The sequence below is a fragment of the Hylobates moloch genome, unplaced genomic scaffold (assembly GCF_009828535.3).
Source record: "Hylobates moloch isolate HMO894 unplaced genomic scaffold, HMol_V3 SCAFFOLD_2, whole genome shotgun sequence".
Taxonomy (NCBI): Eukaryota; Metazoa; Chordata; class Mammalia; order Primates; family Hylobatidae; genus Hylobates; species Hylobates moloch.
This window is the reverse complement of record NW_026652277.1, coordinates 145510167-145529339: the sequence shown is the minus strand read 5'-3', so window position 1 is coordinate 145529339 and position 19173 is coordinate 145510167. Positions and strand designations below refer to the sequence as shown.

At 33.2% G+C, this 19173-nt stretch overlaps 1 protein-coding gene across 1 annotated transcript in view; it reads left to right on the top strand.

Moving 5' to 3' along the window:
• The window catches only part of THEMIS (thymocyte selection associated), a 202118-nt gene that overhangs the window by 10858 nt on the left and 172087 nt on the right, over window positions 1-19173 (top strand). The window contains exon 2 of the mRNA XM_032158722.2: window positions 947-1186. Coding sequence (XP_032014613.1) covers window positions 1096-1186 — 91 coding nt within the window. The 5' untranslated portion in view covers window positions 947-1095. The remainder of the gene's footprint in view (window positions 1-946; window positions 1187-19173) is intronic.

Sequence of the window (19173 nt, the reverse complement as noted above, 5' to 3'; positions counted from 1 at the left end):
TTACTTTACCTTAAAGAGACTTAGGAACTACCACTTTAATTGTATATATTTTAAATATTGTTTCAGTTACATGCAAAAAAATAGAGAGGGGCAGGATTTTGAAGAGATCAATGTTCATGAGGTTTCTCCTGCTTCCTTTGACGCTGATCATTTCCCCTCCTAAATTTCAACAACAAGATCAGAATTGTGGAATTGTGAACTTGGAAGAAATTATAAAATTTATTGGACTCTTCTACTTCATCTCCATTTAGTAAATAAAACAAATGAAAATCAGAGAAGACAAGGCTGACGTTAGCCTGTAAATCAAAAGCACGACTAAACCCAGAAAACCAAGGTTTCCTGACAAGTAATTTTAATACTTTCTACTATAGTGTAGAGATTAGAAAACTCATTTTAATGTACTTTGTTAATTTACTGTATCATTTTGCATATTCTATCCCTACCCTACCCTCCTTTAAGATTCAGCAAAATTTTTAATGTGGAAGAATAAAAAGTGGTTTCAATACTGTCTCCAGAGTATAGTATCAGAATTCTAAAAAGAGCTGACACAAAGCACTTTTATTACCAATTTTAATGTAAAGGCACTGACAGTATGCAAATAAGGCACAAAGCCAAGCTTTAGAAATGAACTAGAGAGAGAATGAATTCACACGGTGCCATTTTTAAGATTAGACTTTAGTCCTAGGTTCCTGTTCTTTGTTGGTGGGCAAGCCACAAGCAACTCTGACCTCAGTTTTGCTACCATAGTAGATGCACACCTGGATTAACAAAGGACAGAATGCGCTACTTAGCATGTCTCGTTTTTTAGGCAGCGTCTGTTCACCCCACCCCCATCCTGTTCAACTTCAATGTCAGAAGGAAATGAAGCCACAGTGTGAACAAAAAGAGCTATAACATTTTTTGTCTCCTGCTTCCTTCCTCCCTCTTCACTGTCCTCCCCACATAGAGCTACTCCACCCCACTCTGGCTGTAGTGTGACATTCCTGCCTGCCTGAGGAAGAAATGGTGAGCAGGAGCTGCAATTGCAGACAAGTGTCACCCAGAAGCCGCAAGTTTCTGTGAGCACCAGGTCTACAAACTACCCAAGGCATAGCAATGGCATTATCACTGGAAGAATTCGTCCACTCCCTTGACCTCAGGACCCTACCCAGGGTTCTAGAAATCCAGGCAGGCATCTATTTTGAAGGTAAGCACTCTCCAATACCTTTACTGGCTAGAGCATTCTTGTAAAGTATACATTTTTGAAAATTGGAGGGGGGGTGGATTTTAACAGCGAATATGTGAGTTCTGGTAAAGGAAAGGTGACCACAAAAGAGAGAAAGTAATGAACCGACCAATGAATGGTCAAAAGCCAATGGTGATGGAGAGGGGAGAAACTAGACAGGACTCTGGGACAGACAGAAATAAGGAATTGAGTGAAGCTTCTTGAGCTTTCTGTAGGCCTTGAATGGTGAGCTATTTCTGCCTTTGCTTTGAAATTGGTTGTAATCAAGAATAATAAATTTAGTTATCAATATTTATGTTTCTACAATATAAAAAATAAAATTTAGCTTGCTAAAACAAAAGCAACTATCAAAGGCACAGTGTTTAGAAAGAAGTATTTCCAAATATTTCCCAAACTTTTAGCTTCTAAATGGTGCTTATACCAATGTTTTTCTCACTCTGTAGTGGCCTAACTCTGAATTCCTTAAATAATGAAAATTTTAATCTGAAGGTATAGAAATTATTGCTACAAGATAATTTTTAAAAAATTGATGTTGAAAACTCAGAGTTCAATTAAACTTATTGAATAATAAGATAGTGAGTTTTGGTGTAACTCACTATGTTAATTCAGGTAAAAGAACATTAAAACCTCCAATATACAACCTAGAATCTTTACGTGGTTAGTTTGAACACATAGAATACAATGAATAATTTTGTAGGTGTATTTCTGGCCTCAAGAATGGTAGAAGTGAAGCAGTTGTAGAATCAGATCAAGACAAAACTACCAGGAAAATAACTTAACTGTTGGTAGGCAGGCCTTTCTTGTTCATAGACAAAATAATGTACTATATATTATGTTGCAAAGTAAAAGAAAGATTAACACGTCAGCTCCAGTTTATATATATATACATATATATATATATATATATATATCTCTACATTCATACATATATATATATATATCTACACACACACATACTTGCAGGTCAGGTGATTAATTGATATGGGCTGTTATCAGCTTAGTGTACAGTTTTATTTAACTAATTTGTAAGTTGATTTTTGGAATCAGACTATGTTCTGCCATGTATAATCATATTATCAATGTCTATTTCTAAGCCAGCCCCAAATCATTTTTTGCCTCATGGTTTGTGTTTTTTAGGCCTTATGTAAAAAGTCTTTCTTTATGTCTACTTTAAAAAGACATTTTCCTATGTTGTTTTTATCAACTTTACAGTTTCATATTTTGCATTTAGTTTTTAGTCTATTTGGAGGACAATGTTATGAATTGTACAGGGATCCAATTTTAGTTTTCTCTATACAGTTCACATGATTTCCAGGTACCATTTGCTAAGCTGACAATCTTTCTGCCATTGATTTTTGTTGCCTCCTTTAAATCATATTATATGTTCACCTCTGTATCAGTCTGTCTCTAAAATATCTCTTCTATTCCATTAGTTTATTTTTTTCTTAATTGCCCCCAAACACACTATTTTTGTAACTATGGCCTTGGAATATGTGTTAATATAGAAACGATGTATAGACCAATCCCTTGTTTTCAATCCTTTTTTCCTAAATTGGCTTGAATATTCATAGACTTTGAAAATATTTTTATAGATATATAATATATATATACATATTTATGGGATACATGTGATATTTTGATACAGTGTGTAATGACCAAGTCAGAGTAATGGGGATATTATTCATCACCTCAAACTTTTACCATTTCTTCATGTTAGGAACATTCCAATTCCACTACTCTAGTTATTTTTAAATATACAGTAAATTATTTTTAGCTATAGTCACCCTATTGTACTACCAAACACTAGGTCTTATTCCTTTTAACTGTGTTTTTGTACCCATTAATCAACCAACCCCTCTCTATCCCCCTCCCACTACCCTTCCCAGCACCTGGTAGCCATCATTCTACTCTCTATCTCCATGGTATCAATTTTTTTTTAGCTCCCACAAATGAGTGAGAACGTGTGATATTTGTCTTTCTGTGCCTGGCTTATTTCACTTAACCTAATGTCCTTCAGTGCTGTTCATGTTGTTGCAAATGACAGGATTTCATTCTTTTTTATGGCTGAATAATATTCCACATTTTATTTGTCTATTCATCCGTTGATGGACATTTAAGTTGATTTCATATTTTGGCTATTGTAAAAACATGTGAATGCAGATATCTCTAATATACTGATATCTTTTCTTTTGAATATATATCCAGCAGTGGGATTACTAGGTTGTATGTAGTTCTATTTTTTTTTTTTTTTTGTGAAAACTTCACACTGTTTCTCACAGTGACTGTACTGATTTACATTCCCATCATTGAGTATAAACGTTCCCTTTTCTCCACATCCTCTCCAACATCCATTATTTTTTATCTTTTTGATAAAAACTATTTTAACTGAAGTGAGATAATATCTCATGACTTTTTAAATGAATTTTTATTAAATCAATTGATTCTATAAGAAATCTAACTGGGATTTTTATTGGATTTATTGATTTGGGAGATTAAGTTGGAAAGAATTGACATTTTATATTGTTTTAAGAAAGAACTTGGTATGTCCCTCTATGTGTCCAGACCATCTTCTTCATACCTTATTATTTTACTACTATGTTGTACTTCAATTAAGAGGGAAAAAAAAACTAAATACCTTGATCATTTTCACAATATAAACACATTCATGTAACTGCCACCCTGGTCCAGAAATAGAAAATTCCAAGTATTCCAGAAGCCCTATCCTGTGCTCTTTCTCAGTCATTTTCTACTATCTCCCTCAAGTGTAACCACTGTCATGACTTTTGTCCATTTATGACCCTTACATAAATGGAAAACTACAGTATGTATTCTTTTCTGGTTGGTATATCTGTTTAACATTATATTTGTGAAACTAATCCATGCTGTTTTATATTGTTCATTCGTTTTCAGTGTATGTTATTCCATTGGATGAATATACTACAATTTATATATTAATTCTACTGCTAATAGGCATTTGGATTATTTCTGGCTTGGAGTTACCAGTAATTTTGTCATGAAAATTCCTGTACATGTGTGCCTACATGTATATGCATTAAGTAGGGCATAAAAGTAAGTGGGATTTCTATGTCATATTGTATGTGTACATTCAGCCTTGGAAGGTAATGAAAAACAAGTTTCTTAAGTAATCCAATTTACTTTCCTACAAGCAGTATATGTGTGTTCCAATTAACTCATATGCTTAGTAACACGATATTATCAGTATTCTTAATTTTAGTCATTCTGGCAAAAGTATAGTGGTAGCTCATGGTTTTAGTTTTCATCTCCCTGATGACTAATAAGATTGAGCAACTTCTCATGTATTTCTTGGATTTTTGGAGCTACTCTTTTTTGCAGAGGTGGTTTATATTTCTTGCTCATTTTTCTGTTGAATTTTATACACTTTTGTTATTGATTTGATGGAGTTTATGTGTATATATATTTGGGATATTTACTCTTTCTCAGTTTTCTGTGTTGCAAATTACTTTCTTAGTCTATAGCTTCATATTTTATTTTCAAAATTGTGTATTTTAATGGACGAAAGTTTTCCACTTTAGTGATAGTGTAGTCAATTTGTATTTTCCTTTTTCTGTATTGTCAACAATTTTTTTCTTTACCCTAAGTTCATGAAAATATCTATTATCTTCTAGAAATCCTATTGTTTACCCTCACCTTTAGATCTGCAGTCTACCTGGGTTTATGTTTTTGTTTATGGTTTGAAGTTGAGAGCAATATTTATTTTTCTCTTCTATAGAGTCAATTGGTGCAGTGACATTTATTGAAAAGCTGCCTTTTCTCTATCGTCTTACTCTGTTAACCTTACTTAGAAATAGTGTCCATACATGCCTCGGTCTTTTCCCTTTTATGCTGTTCTATTCATCTACTTGCTATCCTTACATCAATTTTTCCTGTCTTAAATAATGTGGATATGCAATATCTAATATATACTTTCTATTAGATTATATATAATAATATGCTACAGAGCCATGGTTCTCAAACTTAGTTGTGCATTAAAAATACCTGTATTGATTTTAAAATATAAATGCCTAGGTTTCTCCTCAAGAGGTAAAGATTCAATTATGTAAAAGGTAAGGCATCACCATCAGGTTTTTGAAAATCTTCCTGATGATTATAACACACAGCCAAATTTGATAACTACTACTTTAGAACAGGTTCTCTCAATTTATTATTCCTCTTTAAGTTTAGCACTTTGAATTTTCACATACATTTTAGAATTAACTTATCAACTTCCTCAAAAGTCCTCCTGGAATTTTGATTAGCTGTGCGTTGGTTTGGAGAAAATCGGCATCATTTTAAATTAAGTCTTCTGACCACTGATCTGGTATAGCTCTCTAGTTATTTAAGTCTATTTTATTTCTGTCAATAACATTTTATATTTTTTGTACAGATCTTGTATTTTTTCGGATTTATTTTTAGTTATTTGATTTTTTATGACATTTTAAATGATACCTTTAAAATCATTTTCTCTTTGTTGTACTTATTGAATTTTAAGAATATATCTTTAACTTATTTTGGATATGTTATGTGTACATTTGCGTTGTCTGTGAATATTGATGGATTTTGCTTCTAGTATAATACTGAATATAGAGGTAATGATAAAAAAAAAGATCTCTGTATTTCGTTCATGACCACTGAGAGCAATTTTCAGTAATTCACCATTCATTATGTTTGTTTTAGGTTAAATTAGTTCTAGTTTTCTAACAGGTTTTAAAAACTTGAATATATGTTTGACATTTATCAAATATTCTTTTTGTAACTTTTATGATAATTACATGGTTTTTTTACATTAAAAAAGTGTTAAACATGCTTTTAATTGTGGAATACAACCAATGGGGTCATATTTCACTGAATTTGGCTTACTATTTTTTTTTTGTTAGAATGTTTGTATCTCTTTTAGGGAATGATATTGGCTTATGGTTTTTATTTTTTTGTAATATCCTAGCCAGGCTTTATTATCAAGTTAGTTGAACTTATGGAACTTCTTGGTTAGAGTCTTTTGTTATTTTCCTAAAGATTTTATGTAACTTTGGTGTTATTGCTTATTTAAATATTTAGTAGAATTTTCAGTGGAGGCCTCCTGAGCTGAGATTTCTCATATAGAAATGTTTTAAATTATGACTTCAATTTTTTAATAGTAAAGTCTTTTCATCCATGAGCATAGTTTGTCTCTCATTTAAACAAGAGAATAAAATATCTTCTACATAATTTATCACAGTTTAAAAAAGTGTCTCTATAGAGTTCTTATGTATCCTAGGCTAGTTCCTAGAATGCACACACACATACTTACATCATGTGTATATATATATATATTGCTATACTGAGATCATATTTTGTCTGTTTTCCCATTGGTTGTCTCTAAAGTGAAGAAATGCAGTTAAATATGATTAGTAATATTTATAAATTCCCTTGTTAATTCTAATAGTTTATATTTTTTATTTCACTGGTTTTCTTAAATAGATATTAATGTCAGAAACATCAAGTTGTGTCTCTTTCTTACCACAAATATTTTTTCTTACCTTTTTATTATAGGCTAGAGCCTTCAGTATTGTATCAAGCAATAGTGGAAATCCTTGTCTTATTCCTAGTCATAAAGAAAATCATTTAAAGTTCCTTGTTAATATATTGTGTACCAAATTTTGGTGTTTAACCTTTACTCAGCTAAGGAAGTTCCCAACTATTCTTTGCTTTCTAGGTGTTTTCATAATAAAGAGGTATTGAACTTAATCAATGCTATTCCATCATTGATTAAGATAATAATGTGATTTACTTTCTTTAGTGTGTTTATGTGAGTTAACTTTAAAGATTTTTCAAATGTTGGAGGATCCTTTCATATAAATAGATATTATATATAAATATACATATTTTCATATAAATATATGTATTTTCAAAAAATATATACTTTTTGAAATACAATGTAGGAATTTGATATTACATTTAGGATTTTTACATTTAATCATAATTAAAATGAGCCAATAGACTTATTCATTTTAGATTTCAGATAACATTAGCTTCTGAAAATTAGTTACACAAATTTTGCTATTTCTGTTTTCTGAGATAATTTTCTAAAAACAGGTTTAACAATCTTCTTAAAAATTTGTTAGAGTGCTCCTGGATGACCTACTAAACATGGAATTTTTTTGGAAAGAAGCTAGAATTTGGTTTTGTTAATATTCTCTATGTTTTGTTTCTTTTATTATTTCTGATTCAGTCTCATTTATTTTCTTGTTTGTCTGTTTTCTCTCTTGCTCCTTTTCCAGCCTCCTATGTTGAATCGGCAACCATGTTTAATACTTTGTTTGCTTCTTGATAAATGTGTTTAAAACTATAATTTTTCTCTAAGTATTTTGAACTGTTTCCTATAACTTTTGCCATGTAGCATTTTCATTATTCTTCAGATCTAATTATAATGTATTTCTTTTTAAATCCAATAGCTATTAATTTTGTTTTTTAGTGATCATATAAGATTTTGTTTGCTATCCTTTTGCTTTTAATTAATAATTGTATTGTATTTTGTTGGAGATTGATAGTCTTTCTTTGGTATTGATTGTGGTTTCCTTTACTTTGTGGTATGAAACATGTTCTACTTTGGAAATGCTTCCTGTGTGCTCAAAAAAAGTATGCTTTGTTTTTTGGTATAACACCTCTCTTTATATGCCAAATAGCTTGAGTTTTTATTTGTTTTGTCCAGATTATTTATCTCACTGCTTATTTTTCATATGCTTAATCTGTTATTTACTTTATAAGTTGTACATCTATCTGGTTCACTCTTCATTTCTGTCTTTTATTTCATCAAAATTTTTTTGAGGTTCAGTTGCTCCATGCACCTATGTTAGAGAGTTACATCTTTTTACTGTATTATCATCCTTTTTCCTTGATGATTTTTTTTTCTTTAGGATGTATTTTGTTAGACAATGTTACTACTCCAGCTTTCTTTTGGTATATCATTTTCTAAGCATTTGTTTCCAATATTTTGGGGTTCTATTTTTTGTTTTATGTGCAAGGAAACACATTCTTTGTCCTCTTTCTGCCTTTTGTCTCAGTTCAGGCAGTGGAGCCAGGTTCCACCCGTCCTGTGGTGATGATGACTCTGTGACAAATTTTGGGGGATGAGAGGTTTAAGGGAATTTGAAAAAGTCTGATGTCAAATCATGTGAGGTTCTGTGGTATTGGATTGAATACTCCCCGTTGACAACCACAGTGGTAATAGAGAGAATGTTCTTCACAAGAACATGTTGCTCAAGCATTTATTATTTTAGGAGCCCTATTGATGTGAAGCGTTTATGCCCTATTGAAGTGAAGCACAGGATTGTGGGTTATAAGCTCAGGACTCTGCCTCCTGGATAAGTTATAAATGAGAGGTGGTTCCATGGTCAACTTAAAACATTGAATATTTGTCCTCTGTTACAAAAAATAGGTTTTATCATAACCCTGAGGTATGATGTGAAGATTAATTGAGCTATGGCATATAAGGAATTTAGCAAAATGACTGGCCGAGAGTAATCTTTCAGTAAATCATAACTATTATTATTATTACCTTAATGCTGGTATATTGTAAAGAAACTGCTCAATTATTTCAAAAATTAAAACAAAACTGATTTGAATTTGTCTACTGTTACATACACCAACATAAATTGAATATGAAGAAAAATAGTAAAAGGTAAAACATTAACAATAAAACCATTTAAATAAACCACATAAAAATGTGAAACTGAAACTTTACAAAGTGAAAAAATTAAATTTATAAAATAAAAAGCTTCCTTATTCCCAAAAAAACCCAAACTACATAAATGTGGAAGAAAGACTAACTCTATACTAGGGGAATATTTACATAATATAGAGCAGACAGACTATAAATATCCTGAATGTATAAGGAATTACTAAATAACAATAAACAAAAGTGAATATAAAGATGTAAAAGGCAGTTCACATACCATACTAATATTAAAAAATTCAAATCTCTATCAAAAATGCTAATGAAACAATAAATCATTATTTCTCTTTCAGGTCATAGGTATTAAAAGATTCACAAAAGTTATCGTAGGCATGAATGTGTGGAAAGGAGCCGAGGCACACTTGGTAATGTGTAAACGGTTACAGACTTTCTAGGTTGCAACTGGGTACTATTTATCTACAGAGAAAAATGTTTACAAACATCCAATCACTAGAAATTAATTTTAAAATACAATTACAAAAAGCAAAATAATGATTACATTTGAATGCTCGTAGAAGCATGTTTTATAGAAAAATGTTAAGCAAGCCTAGAATGGAATAGCTTACATACATCCTAATAATGCATTATCAGGCATTGTCAAAGGGTCTAGAATTACAGTTGGGAAAAAAAGTAAAGCCCTCCCCTCTTGGAGCTTGTATTCTAGTAAATGGGACAAATGACAAACCTAGATTTAGAATATATACAAGTGTCATGAAGCACTGACTGGAGAGTAAAGCAAGGTGAGGTGAAAGGTGATCTTTTGATAGGGTGACCAGGGCAGATGATCTCTGATGAAATTTGTGCAGGGACCTGAATAAACTGAGGAAATAAGCCTTGCCCACGTCTCGAAAAACATCCCTGCTGAGGACAGAACAAGTGCAAACTACTGAAGAGCTTGTTTTGTCTGGATAAGAAACAGGGAGCAGCCCAGTGGTGCTGAAGGCAAGGAATTGGGGGAAGGCTGGTGGGAGAAAGACTGGGGCTTGGGCAGGCCCAGACCTTGTAGGCCTTGAAGGCCAGAGTGACACTGAATGTGGTACAGAGTGGGGCTGGGAAACCCGTAGGACCTGTAAGATAATGTGGTCAGGCAAGGCCACTCTGAAGAAATGATTTTGGAGCAGAGACTTGAATATTGAGAAGGAATCAGCCAAGGAAAGGTCTAGGTTCTGGAGTGTTCCAGAGTGAACAGACAGTGCAGACATCTGGTGACCAAAAGGAGCTTTGTCTGTTTGAGGAAGAGAAAACATATCCCTGTACTTTGAGCATGTATAAAGCAGGGAGAAGATCATATGAGAAGAGGTTTAAGGAATGGGCAAGAGCATTTCAAGGAGTTTGGGTTTTATGAGACTCCAGTGACCAGTTTGAGCAGCAGACTGACAAGACCTCATTGCCATTTGAGGAAGATCACTGGCTACTTTGGGGAGAACAGGCAATAGGGAGGCAAAAGTGGAATGATATATTAGGAGACTGCAATAATCTAGAGGAGAGGTGATGGTGCCTTGATTTAGTGTGAAGAGAAAGGAACAGTTCAAGAGATGCTTTGGAGGTAGAAATGTCAGGACTTTCTTTTTCTCTCTTTCTTCTTCTTCTTTTTTTTTTTTTGAGGTGGAGTCTCTTTCTGTCACCCAGACTGGAGTGTAGCGGTGCAATCTTGGCTCACTGCAACCTTCACCTCCTGGATTCAAGCGATTCTCCTGTCTCAGTCTCGCAAGTAGCTGGGACTACAGGTGCTCGCCACCAGGCCTGGTTAATTACTTTTTTGCATTTTTAGTAGGGACGGGATTTCACCATATTGATCAGCCTGGTCTTGATTTCCTGACCTCAGGAGATCCATCTGCCTTGGCCTCCCAAACTGCTGGGATTACAGGTGTGAGCCACCACACCTGGCCAAAATGTCAGGACTTTCTAATGGTTTTGAAATTGAGGTGAGAAAATGAAAAGACTAAAGGATGAATTCAAGATTTTGGCCTAAACCACTGGGTAAATGTTTGGTATTTGACAGAGTCATGAAGCCCAGGGGAAGATGAGGTTTTAGTAAGAAAAACAAAAGTTCTGTTTTGGACATATTAAATATAAATATCTACTACTCAGCCAAGTGGATATTTCAAGTTAGGCAATTAAAAATCCAGCTTGGGCACAGAGGACGCTTGTGGTTGGAATGCCCTATCCATTACCTAATTGATTAGGACTTTATTTGATCAAAAACCTCATCAATTTAAAAAAAGAGGATGCCGCTTTCCATACGTGTATTTCTCTATTGATATTTATATTCCTTCCAAAGCATACATAATAATAAAATTATTAAAAAGAAAGATAAAATTGATAATATCTTATACAATTTTAATTTTTGTTAATAATATCCACTATTTTTCTCACAAAAGCTGTTAACTCTATTGTAACAACTAGTTTTTAAATTAATATATAATAATTGTACATATTTATGGGGTACATGTAATATTTTGATTCATGCATACAGCGTGATCAAGTTAGAGTAATTAGGATACCTTTCACATCAAACATTGATCATTTCTTTGTTTTGGGACTATTCCAAATTTTTTCTTCCAGTTATTTTGAAATAGACAATAAGTTATTATTCACTATGGTCACCCTCCTGTGCTATTGAACACTAGGCTTTATTCCTTCTATCTAACTGTATTTCTGTATCCATTAACCAACCTCACTTCACCCCCTTCTCCCCTCTACCCTTTCTAGCCTCTGGTAACCACCATTCTACTCTCTTCCCTCCATGAGATCAATATTTTTAGCTACCACATATGAATGAGAATAAAACATATTAACTATTAATCTATTTTTAGCAGAAGTCATATTACTGAAAATTATTGAAAATATTACATATTTTGATTACTGAATACTGTTTTGGAAAATGCTGATTATCATGTGACCCAGTGATTCAAATGGTTCTAATTAATTTATTTTAGTACTTGTTTTAATGACAGCTATTGAAGATACCTCATCAAGGTCCAATACACATTATATGTAATCTACTCATACAGCAGGTTTATCATTAATATTTGTGGCTATCACTCTATATGTGAAATAATCTTCATAAATTTCATGTTATGAAATAATCTTCCAAATCTGATTTTGGCAGTTTCATTAGATAGCAGTTGTACGCAGACAATGACAAGATTGTGCTAATAGAAGACGTGTCACTCTGTCATTTTCTTCTTGATAGGGCCTGCAGTCTTTAATTCTCAAATGTCTGTGTTGGCATCTTGTGACGTTATGTCTATTTTGTGAGAGTGAGTATAGATAAAATTAGATTATAAAATTCTTACATTTTTTGAAATTCCCAATCTGTCTTAGTATGTGACTTACCATACATGTCATATGACTATTTGATGCAGAGATAAATTAGGATTTTTAATATTAAATACTAGCAACTTTGAAATTAAATAATAGTAACTCTTTCTGTTAAATATTAGTATAGTTTAGTTTTCATATTTGTTTTATGTGGAAATGAATACGAAGTTCTAATATTTTCCACTTTAACCTCATATCTTGTAATACTCTATGGAATATGTGGCCCAATTTAGAGATCCCTGCAAGGAGCTAACACAATTGCTGTTATGAGTCCCTCTCAGATTAAAGCTCTGGATAGTTATGTATGACATATGCCATAGATAAATTGGCTTGTGCTAACTTGTCCTCTTCAGTTCTGTAACTGAGAAGTTTATAACCAAAGAACAAATTTGAGGGAAAAAAATGGTGTTCATTTGTTCCACTTTTCCACCTCTTTTGAGTACCTGGTATGCTTGTACTTCCCAACCCTTTTGTGGTCACAAGATTACATGACTTGTATTGGTGAATGTACTGAGAACAAAAATAATGTGTATAATTTGGTACAGATGCTTTAAGAACCAGTTCATAATTAAACATATTTCATCATGGTAGACTATGTCAAAATGAAATCTTCAATAGCCTATGTTGCTAAGTGACTACAATTAGCAGAGACTATGTCCTCACCCACCTGTACTGGACATGTAGTGAAATAAGAAATATACTTTATTGTTTAATCTCTGAGATTTTGAGGCTGTTATCTTAATATAAGCTACACTTCTCTCACTGATACAATAAATTATTTTTATTATGACTGGAAGTGAAGTTATTATCAACTTCAAAAAATTCAAAACCAGGCATATTCTAAAGAGAGTCATATAATGTCAGGGAAGTTACTTGGGTAATAATGCTACCACATGTTCATAAGAAAGTGATTTTATCACTCTATTCAGGAAGCATCTGTTGCTTCTTTAACTACTCTTGATATTGCTAACATTACCATTTACCCCTGTTGACTTTGTACAAGAAGCCATTTTGGTGTTGATTTAAAAATTTAGCAAAAAACAAAATTGGTTTGCATTATGATCTTTTTTGAAGAGCTGGATATTATTTTTTTTTTGCTTTAGAAAAACACATGTGCATGGTTGGTAATTTTATAAATGCAGAAACGCAAAATTACCCATAATGCCACCAAACAGAGAGAAATATGGTTAATATTTTGATGTATTCTCTTGTACTTTTTATAAAAATATGAATTAACTTTCAAGAAAAGAAAATTGATGCCCAAATTCCTTTTCCTCATGCTTTATAGGGAACCTCATCATTTCCCACAGCTTCCATTTATCCCCTTAGTTCAAGCCATCAAAATTTACTGCTAGGATTGTCAAAATCTCCTAAATGCTCTTCCTTCTTTCATTTCTAAAATCTATTCTCAACATAGCATCTAGAATCATGGATGTCAGATTATGTCACTCCTCTGTTAAAAGCCCTCTATTTTTTCTCAAAATAAAAACCTTATATGGGTAATAAGTCCCCACATTGTCTCCATGTTGCATTATTTATCTGAGTTTATTGCTTATTAATCTGCTTCTCCTCCTAGCCATACTAGCCATTTCACTGTTCCTCAAATTTGGGGATATTCTCTTGCCTTAAAGCTTTGTTCCCACTTTTCACCTGGAGAACTCTTCTTCAGGACATCGACTTGACTAACTCTCTTCTCTATGAGGTTTACCCCAGTCTCTTTATTCCTGCAATTTTTCTACTCCCCTTTCCCTGGATTCCATGTCTTCCATATTCTGGTCTTCATTTTCCTCTGTACTGAAGCACCTAGCTCTTTCTTATGTATAAGTTAGGTATAGCATATTTTTATGTCCTCTCTTACTAGATTTTTCTTATAGTTTTATCAAGGTATAATTTATATACCATAAAATTCAACTACTATAAGTATACAACTGAATGGTTTTAAGTAAATTGATAGAGTTGTATAATCTATGAATTTAAGACCATTTTCATCATCTTAAAGAATTAGCCTGGGTTCTTTGACATTAATCTCTATGGGCATTTCCAGCCCTAAGCAACGACTGATCTGTTTTCTGTCTATAAATTTGCCTTCTGTAGACATTTTATATAAAGTAAGTCATACAATATGCAGTCTTTTTTATCTGGCTTCTCTCACTTAGTATGTGTTTGTGGTTCATCTGTATTGTAGCATACATCAGTATTTTGTTCCTTTTTATTGGTAAATAGTATTTTATTGTATGGATATACCACATTTTGTTTATCTAACACCAGTTGATGGACACTCAGATTGTTTCATGATTGGAAGTATTATGAATAATATGTCATTTTACATTTCTACCATTAATGTAGAAGGATCCCAGTTTCTTAACATCCACACTAAGACTTGGTATTTTCTCCTTTTATAGCCAGTGGTATCTCATTGTAGTTTTAATTTGCATTTCCTTAATGACAACTAATGTTGAGCACTTTTTCTTATGCTTATTAGCAGTTTATTTGTCCTCTTTGATCACATGTCTCTTCAAATCATTCAACCATTTTTAATTGCATTGTCTTCCTTTTATTGAGTTATAAGAATTCTTTTTGTATTCTGGATATTTGATTTACAAATATATTAGATATACAATTTGCACATATTTTCTTTCCTTTGTGGCTTGTGGTTTCATTTTGTTTATGTTGCCTTTTGAAGCAAAAAGTTTTACATTTTGATGAAATCCAGTGTATTTTTTTGGGGGGCGGGCGAGGGAGGGCTCATGCTTTTGGTATCATGTTACCTAACCTGAGAGCACAAAACTTTTCTCCTCTGTTTTTCTGTTGGGGGTCCCCAAGATGACTCTCACTAATTCTCTAGAAGGACTCGAACTACATAAGCTATTATACTGATGGTCACGATTTATTCCAGGGAAAAGATAGTCAGCAAAGGAAAACAGCAGCATAGGGCAGAGTTCAGGGGAAACCAAACATGAGCTGTCAGTTATCCTCTCCCAGTGGAGACATGTGGACAGTGCTTAAATCTCTTAACAATGATGCGTGACAACATGTACAAAGTAGTTTCAACCAGAGAAGTTCATCTATACTTTCATGTCCAAGGTTTTTTGTGTGGAAATCCTCATAAACATGGAGTGCCCATGGGACTGACCTCAGCTCCTCAGTCTCCAGCCCCTACAAAGGTCAGACTTATACAGTGTGGTCCAGGACCCCAAGTGAACAAAAACAGGAATTTACCAGAAGTCATGTTGTTAGCATAAACTTTCTGATGTGGCCCAATGTTCCAGATACACAAAAACACTTTTATGCTCCACGGACTGTCAAGAGCTAATTCTTCCTTTGGAATATATGGGGGTTGAGTACTCCAAGTCCATGGAATTAACCCTTTACTGCATGGTTTTATTTTGGGAGAGTTTTATCTCTTATCTTTGGGTCTATAATCCATTTTGAGTTAGCCTGAATTTTCTTGATCTGTAAATCCAACTAATGGAAAAACTAAACCCAATTATGAAACCATTTACAAAGCATGCTGGGAATGACTCAGGTAGAAAAGGCTGTCTCTACTTGGGAGAAGTGAGGGAGTTAACCAAAGAAATATCTGGGTGAATGGTGTTTCAAGTTGAGGGAAACCTCTTTAGCAAAACGTTATGGTAGGAAGGCGTTGCGATGTTATAGGAAAAGTGAGAAACCAATGAGCCTGGAAGGAGGGGGAGAGTGATCAGAAATGATATGAGAGACAAAATGATGGAGAACCACATATGGCTCTTTTGGACATTGCAATGTCCAATGGGGAAACTGTAGATACCAAAGTAAATCAGCCAAAACCACCTAATCTAGTGGTAGAACATTTTTCTTAACTATGAATTTAGAGAGCATGAGCCACTAATTTTTACTGTTTATCAAAAAGAAAAATGTTGATGAAGCCACACACACATTTGTAAGAGTCAAAGCGTAGTTGTGTTTAACTCAGCCCAAAAGTATGATGCGCGAAAGTGTTTCTTGTAACAATTTGTAAATGCCAAGAAGTTGTCATTCCCTTTTTCAGAGTTAAGATTTTTAAGTACTGTATTTTGGATGTATTAAATGTTATACTATTTCTTGTTCCTGCAAAAAATATGTTAAAATCATGGAAATTATTCCCTAATATTGTTTATCTATCTCCCTTCATTTCTTCCTTCTTTTCTTTCTTCTTCTTTCCTTCTTTAGTTTCTTCTAGAAAATGAATAAAGCATGATCTTCACCCTTAAAACTTGCAAAGACTAGTAAAAGTAGATAGTTATTTTTATTTTTTATCAGTATTTATAATACAATGTGAAAGGTGCTCTGTCATAAACTGTTTGAGAACACTGGAGAGAGTATAACTCACCACTCAGAAAAGTCAGAGAAAGCTTAACAAGAAGTAGTGATAATTTTGCTAGGACTTGAAGCCCAGATAGAAGATAACCTGGTAACTAAGAAACTTTCAGAATGAGAGAAAATTGTTTAGAAGGTTATGCAAGTTTTAAAGCTCAAAAGGGGGTTCAAAAACTTCTCAGGGAATAGTAGAAAATCAGGTCATTTGTGGTCATATTTTAAATGGCTTTTGAATAATAATGAGGATTTTGAATTTCTAATCAATAGGCAACTACAAAAATACATTATTTTTATAATATGTGTTATGGACTGAATGTATTCTCCCCCACTCCAATTTATATGTTGAAACCCTAGTGTGACTATATTAGGAGATGGGGCCTCTAAGGAAGTGATTAGTTTAAAGGAGGTAACACAGGTGAGGCCCTGATCTGATAGGATTAGTGTCCTTATAAGAAGAGACACAGAAAGCTCTCTGTAAACATGCACATATGTGTGTGTGCACACACACAATGAGGAAAGGCCATGTGAGTCCAGGTGAGCAGAGAGAGAAGGCGTCAGTATGCATGCCAGGAAGAGAGGCCTCACCAGAAGCTGAATCAACCAGAACCTTGATCTTGAACTTCTGTTCTACAGAATTATGAGAATATAAATTCCTATTATTTAAACTACCTAGTCTATGGTATTTTTTTATGGCAGTATGAGCCAAAAAGTCATCTCAGATGAGTGTATTAGACATCCATTGTAGTAGACGTTTACTAGAAGTGTATGAGAAAGAGATAACAGCAAGGGATTAATAGCAGCTGTGGAGACAGAAGCCATGTTCCTTTTGGGTAGAATATTCTGAACTTGACAGCTTATGAAAGGCAGTGAGCAAGAGGGGGAGTTGAAGAGTCTAGAATAGTAGTATGGTAGATGGCAAAAACATTAATTGAAAGAGTAACTAAAAGAGGGGGTGCATAATTCAGTTATATTCCAATGAGTTTGAGGCTTTTGTAGGACATTCACATGCGAAAGAACATTAGAGAGCTGAAAATGCACATCCAAAGCAAAAGGAATGGTAGAGTTGTCAGGGCTGACATTATGGATTTGTAAATGAGTGAAAGAAGTCTTGTAGTTTTACGAATTGTCCTATTGTCCATGTGCCACATAAGAAGAAATACTTGGGTCCCAAAGAACACCAACATGGGAGTATGGACAAAGTGCAGCCTATAAAGCAAAACAAACAAACAGAACAATCAGTCTCCGTGTTGGAAGAGAGGCAGCAGAGAGTAGGGTAGTTTGTTGATGAAAAGAAATGACATAGAGCACCAGATTGAGAGAATGTCAGGAATAAATGTTTGGTTTTAGCAGGTGATTTGTAGTAGGGTATTAATGATTATTAAAGCTGTACACATTGAAGGCTTACTATGGACCGGGCAGTGTGCCATGTTCTTTTTTTATATAAATTTGGGTGTGTAAGCACATATAATATATATATAAAACACAGATGCTCCTCAATTTATGATGATATGTCCTGTAACTGTAAACTGAAAATATCATAAATCAAAACTGCATTTAACACACCTAACCTACTAAACATTGTAACGTAGCCTAGCCTACCTTAAATGTGTTCAGAACCCTCACATTAGCCTACAGTTGGGCAAAATAATTGAGCACAAATCTTATTTTATAATAAAATGTTGAATATCTCATGTAACACATTGATACTGTACTGAAAATGAAAAACAGAATGGCTGTATTGGGTACTTGAAGTATGGTTTCTACTGAGTAGGTACTACTTTCACATCATCATAAAGTCAAAAAATTGCTAAGTCAAACCAAGTATGGGAATGTCTGTATATATATTTTATATGTGTATGTCTATACATAAATATATATCTATATAATGCAACATATGTAATTAAATAATTTGTATGTTAAGCTACATGTAAATTTAATGTTCATATGTATATAGGTAGACATATATATTTACTTTTATTTAAATTAGTTAATTAATTTTATTTATAAAGCTATTTAGCCCTTGAAGATCTCTTGTGAGATTATTAATATTATTTGCATTTTTTTAGGGTCTCCTGTTTGTCATATCACCTACCTCTGCCATAGGGATAAAACTTACAGTAAACTTTATTATTGTTCTGCTCTACTGAAGAGTTTAAATGAGAAATCATATAGGAAATGCTATCATCATAGAACCAACAATGTCTTGTAAGATATTTTATGATAATTTATTGATGGCAATTTGGCTACACAAATTTAGTTGTTGAAATAAACATGCATAAGAAATAACTAGTAGTAACTACGTCTGTCTTGTCTTTTAATAACTTATTACTAATTGCAATTTGATAAATATGACATTGAAAAATTAACTCTACAACTGATTAAATAAGTGTATTGAATAATGATACTTAGTGAATTATGTATTATATGAACATGACTATTATGGATCTGATGCATCTGAGAGTTCATACAGCAAAAATCATGCCTACTTTAATGCCCATATAATTATTTTATGGCTAAATGAATTTAATTTTTTTGGGCTCAGTTAAACCAAGCAGTGATG